General features: G+C 57.7%; 1 protein-coding gene across 1 annotated transcript; it reads right to left on the bottom strand.

Annotated features, from left to right (window-relative positions):
- Window positions 1–2,403: 2,403 nt before the first annotated feature.
- LOC125513378 (tetraspanin-2-like) lies at window positions 2,404–4,797 on the bottom strand. Its single transcript, XM_048678485.2, has 2 exons — window positions 4,139–4,797; window positions 2,404–2,970 (listed from the first exon to the last, which is right to left on the bottom strand). Exons 1-2 carry the CDS (start codon window positions 4,643–4,645, stop codon window positions 2,668–2,670), a joined length of 810 nt encoding a protein of 269 aa, XP_048534442.1. The 5' UTR covers window positions 4,646–4,797; the 3' UTR covers window positions 2,404–2,667.
- Between the last annotated feature and the right edge of the window lie 729 nt (window positions 4,798–5,526).

Below are 5,526 nucleotides of genomic sequence, written 5' to 3'. Positions count from 1 at the left end.
CGAAGATGGAGGCAGTGGTGGCGGCGAGGGAGACGGTTGGTGTGCGTCGTTCTTGCGGCTGGGTCTCGCACGAGGCGTGTGAGCCGCGAGGTACCCCTCGATGCTGGAAAGCCCGGTGGATCGGGGAGGATGTGGCGGGATATTTGGGGCTGGCCCGGTCGAAGCCCACTGTACCAACCGCTTCTCTTGGGCTTTTAGGGGCTTGCAAGCCCGATGGGGAAAATCCGCTAAAAACCCTTTCAATCCCGGTGTGCCAAACAAGGCCTTATATAGTGGGGGACAAATCCAACCGTTATGCAGCCCTCAGCCCACACATAAATGGAACTACTGCTCGGGGAGCGGTACTACCTCCCAAGCGGTAGTGGCAGAAAAGTAAGTGCAATGACACAAGGTCACAAGCTAGTAGTGCTGTTGGAGCGGTACTACCGCTCGCTCCGACGGTACTACCACTGGGTTGCAGTACCACCGCACTGTGATGGCAGGGGTTGTGGTAGTATGGTAGCAGCGGTATTGCCGCCTAGAATGGGCGGTACTACCTCTAACAGTCGGTACTGCCGCTCCCTACCACCCCTAAGAAAAACAGGGGAGCACTGAAGAGCAAAGCTGCGAGCGGTAGCGGTAGCAGAAGTAGGCGTGGTACTACGACTTATAAGTGGTAGTACCACTCCTACTGTCGCTTGCTCTACTGGGTCAAAGGGGGTTCCACGGAAGTGAGCCAAAGGGATTACCGTTGGACTACCGTGCAACGGTGCAACCCGACACGAAGAATCGAGACCCGAGTAGATGGCGGTACTACCCGCGGTACTACCGCTAACAAGCGATACCACCGCTGGCAGCTCCCCAACGACCCTTCTCCAAAACAGAGGGAGAACTCCATCAAAGCGAAAAGGCCAATATTTATAATTGGTGTTGCTGCTTTAGAGCATCTCCAACAGGCGCCGAACGCGGCGCGCGCAAAAAACAACTTTAACGCGCGCCCATCGCCTGGTTTGGCGCGGCGCGCAGCGACCGCTCCAGCAGCCACGCTAAAATGCATCGCGCGCTCATTCTACAAACTAGAAATGTAGGCATTGGAAGCATAAAAACTAGATAGATTGCATAGATTTTAAACGATACAAAGGTATTTTACATCGGAAACATAGATTGCATAATAATAAAAACGACAAACGATAAAAAACGAAATAGATTGCATAAAAACTACTCTAAGTCGCTATCATCATCACCATTATCATCCTCGGCGGTGTCGTCCGAGGTATCTAGCCAGATGTCCAGCCACCGATTATCGTCCAGCGTGAAGAACGACTGCCCACCTGCTGCAACGAGATCGGACTGCGCATTCGCCAACGCCTTCCGCCGACGCCTGTCCAACCGCTCCTCACGGCGCCTTCGGTGTCCTCCTCGCGGCACCTTGCCCAGTAGACCTGCTCGTAGGCGACGTCCTCCGAGTGGCGCCGGCGCCACTCCACCATGACCCGCTCGTCCTCCTGGGCGACGAGGAGGCGGCGCTGCCACTCGGCGTGCTCCGCACGGTCTTGCGCCGTGTTCAGACGAGGCGGCGGGGCGACGTCGAGCGCCTGCTGGAGCGTGTACACATCTTGGAAGTTCATCTGGCCGCGCGGCCGGCCTAGGCGCCACGCCGCCGCGTCGTACACGCGGGCGGCCTTGTGCGCCGTCCCGTAGGGGCCGAGGCCGAGCCGAAGATCGCCGGAGCGTATCTCCGAGTAGTAGCCGCCGTTGGGGCGCAGGCGGACACCGTGGTAGCCGGACGCTCCTCGGCGGCGCGGCGGCGCGTCGGTGGCGGGGCGCTGGAGCGGTGGAGGCGCGTCGATGGCGGGGCGCTGAAGCGGCGCGTGGCGAGAGAGGGACAGGAAGAGGAGAAAAGGAGGCGTGGAGAAGGCGCGTGGCGCACGCCGCACTTTATAAACGCGCCGGAAGCGGTGCGCAAAAAATGGCGCGCGAGCTGGCGCCTTTTCACGCGCGCGCAAACGGTTCCCGCGCGCATGAGTTTTCCGCCGCCACTGGAGCGCGACAAAACGCCCCGCGCGCACTAAAAGCTGGATTCGTTTGGCGCGGACGTTGGAGGTGCTCTTAGGTGTGTCCACTCCAGTTACCGGGCCTTCTTTCAAACGAACAAGACTGAGACCAGGTAGAGGGCCTTGTTAGTCTAGTCACGTGCCATGGTAACATGCATTGTCGATCAACTCGTGCGTACATGTCATGACATGACAAGCAATGAACAGTGTAAGAAAGCAAGAACTGTGCTCTCACGAGAAAACAGATGCTAATGCAGAGCAGCCACATTCTGACAAAATAGGACCAGTCACAAATTAAGAATTAACGGATGAGATTCGTCCCGTCTCAACTGATCACTGGTGCAGTTCTAGCAGTAATCAAGCCACGAGGTCAGCAAAACATAATAAAATTCTTAACCATAAATCTGAAGAACATCTCTACTGCATATTACAACATTCACATCAACACCAACAGCGCTTGCACCTCGCTAAAATTCTCCACGATACATGCATGGGCAAACCATAAATCTGAAGTTCCCATCTTCCCCTACTAGCTTACTACCAGTTACCAAGCTACTAATAATAATACAGTATGAAGCAAACATACTACTTGGAGATGGCTGTTGGTTCTCGGTGCTGGGATGGGAAATGGGAATCACCACTTGTAGCGGCGGTAGATGGCCTCGGCGTGCGCGTTCTTGTAGGCGCTGCAGCCGATGAGGTAGAGGAAGACGAGCGAGACGGTGGCGACGACGAGCGCGATGTTGGCCTTGTGCCACTGGCTCCGCAGCGCCGCCAGGAGGCCCGCGCGGCACGACTCGCACTCGTAGCACAGCTGCGCCGGGTCGTTGCTCCACAGGCCGCAGTCCGGGTCCGACGCCGGCCGCGCCGGGTTCGTCCACACCGTCGGGCTCACGTACCCGAACCCGCACACCGACGGGGGCTTGCAGCAGCCCGACTGCATCCACACACCACACCACACCACAAGCTCCGTCAGTTGTCAGAGACTCAGAGCCCACGTTTCAGCTTAGTTATTAGTATTGTTATGCTGAGAAATTTTACAGGAATCAGTCATCCTGCGACATTGCCAGTGGCTGGATCTGAAGCAATTTTCTTTTCTCTTAATCACGTGAGGTGGAGTTTCCTAGAAATGGATGCATGAACGTGTGAGAGACCAAAGCTCCGGAACACGCGGGGGCAAACAGAGGCAGACAAACCCTCCTCAGATGAGGACATCGAGATGCTGCGTGCGGCCACTGCAGAACCGAGCTCAAGTGCCCTCGACCCCAGAACTAAGATGATAAGCAGGAGTAATCAACACACGACTCTAGAACTAATCACAAGCCCCCACGCACCGACCCATGCGACCCTTGTCCCCGGCACTGTCCCCGTCCATTTCTCGTTCTTGGGACAGCAACTCTTCCATGGTTCTGTTGCCGAAATATACGGTACTTGGGTTAAGCTTTCACTCAGGGGATGGAGTGAAAAGTAGCATTGATACGCCACTCAATTATATTCGCAGTCTAAATCAGTGTCAGATTTGTTCCACAAAGGGCTTAATTACATGGGCCTACGCGCGGATTCCCCTCAAGACCATTTGGCAATTGGAGAACCCGAGTGGCCCACATCACAGTGACCGTGAAAAATGGGGGGCACCGCTTCTTTGTGCCCTGTCAGAAAGTTGCCACCGGATGGATTCCCCTCCTCGTCGTCTAGTAGCACCTCCGAGGGCCAAGATAACCTGATGCCCGGATCCTTCTAAAGCACACCTCAACGTCTTGTTTCGGCTATAAGTGTGACTACCGATGCGTTTGCTCACATCATATCTAGTGGAGTAGTATGGCCACAGTTTCAGTCGAAACAGTGTGAGTTGGACATGCTCATTTTGTGGAATCCTATGTTTGAGAAGGTGGGAGTATTTCATAAATCTATGGCTAAACAACGATATACTAGTATACGTAGTAAGTTTCTTGCAGGTTATAAGAAGCAGTAAATGTGAAACTGTTACTCCTAGCTAGTTCTAGTACTACATGGTAGCGTCATTCAGCTAACACTCCAATATGCTTCCCCGCAAAAATCAACTAAAAATATAGGACTGGGATTAGGTGATGGATAACACGTAGTACCTGGAGCGGCGTGAGGTGGGACTGGTAGAACTGGTCGGCGGTGACGTAGCCGGCCTGGCGGGCGAGCTTCTTGCAGGTGTCAGAGACGGCGAGGCAGGACCTAATCCCCTCCCACCGGGCGGGGTCGTCGGAGACGTAGCCGCGCAGCCACATGGAGAAGCCGTCGAGGCGGTACTCGTCGTACTCGCGGCCGAGCACCGGGTAGGCGCCCGAGCCGCGGGTGACCGCGAAGGCGAAGACGAGGAGCGCGATGAGGAGGGCGATGAGCGCGGCCATGGCGAAGAGGTAGAAGGCGAGGAGGCGGCGGCGGTTCCAGTAGGCGCCGACGAAGCCCGCCAGCGCCGCCAGGAGGATGAGGCCGCCCAGGATGGCCACGGGCCAGCGCGCCAGCCGCGCGCACTCCTCCCCCTGCGCCGACGCGAACCACACCCCCGAGGCGATGACGGGGACCGCGCAGATGAGCGCCATCAGCGTCACGCACGCCGTGATGTTGTTGCTCACCGCCATGGCTGCAGGCTCGCCGCTGCCGCTCTCGCTCTCGCTCTCCTAGACCTGTGCTGTGTGTTCTTGACGCGGTGCGGGCTTCCTTCGGGGGTGGGGGGTGGCATAAAAGGGGTTTGCGGTTTTGCGGAAAGGTGGCGGGGTTTGCTGGGGCTGGCACGCTGGCCAGGGGAGAGCATGTGTGATCCTGATCCCCGCTGCCGACGCATCGTGCGCCGAGCGGCTTGTCAGCCAGCGCGTTCAGCGTGTGTGGGAGACCGGGATTGTTTGGACGAGTATGGCATGGGCATGCTTGTTTTGCTTTGGGCTTTCACATGCCACGTCGATCCGCTAGCTTAGGGCATCTCCAGCCACGCCCAAGAAAGGCTTCCCAAACGTTTATTTTTGCGCCGGTGTCGAAAAATCGGTCCAGTCGCGTTTTCCGGAGCCCGATTTTCGCCGGCTTGGGCCGAAAGCAGCGCCGGCGGATCCAGGCCGAACCCGGCGCGCTGGGGGGCATCCGGGGGCGCCAGGACGAACTGTTTTGGCGCGAAACAGCCGCGGACCCGCCGCGTCAGCGACTTTACCCTCTTCTCGGCTCTTCGTCGTCCTCATCGCCTCGTTTCCCGCGGCGAATCAATGCCAAAGCTGCCGCGCCGGTCAGCTTGCGCCATTGATGCCTCATGGGCGGCGCGGTGAAGACCGGATGACGCGCGTCCCTCGCCCTCCCTCGCCCGCCACGCGTACTCACGGCGGCTCGCGCACGGGCGGCGCCTCGGCCTATATAAGACGCGTCCCAGAGCACTCGGCGACTCGTACTCTCTCGCCGTCGTCGTTTCTCCCTCGTCTCTCTCTCGCCGTCGTCGTTCCTCCTTCTCCTCTCCCTCGCCGTCTCCAGCACCCATGGC

This window comes from Triticum urartu, chromosome 6A, assembly GCF_056163025.1.
Source record: "Triticum urartu cultivar PI428250 chromosome 6A, HENAU_Tu73, whole genome shotgun sequence".
Taxonomy (NCBI): domain Eukaryota; kingdom Viridiplantae; phylum Streptophyta; class Magnoliopsida; order Poales; family Poaceae; genus Triticum; species Triticum urartu.
The sequence above is the reverse complement of the archived record's forward strand: the minus strand, read 5'-3'. Positions and strand labels throughout refer to the sequence as shown.

Coding starts and splice junctions, on each gene's coding strand:
- LOC125513378 (XM_048678485.2), bottom strand. CDS start 4,645: ATGGCGGTGAGCAACAACATCACGGCGTGCGTGACGCTGATGGCGCTC. Junction 2,971..4,138: donor CCCACCTCACGCCGCTCCAG/GTACTACGTGTT, acceptor GTGTGGATGCAG/TCGGGCTGCTGCAAGCCCCC.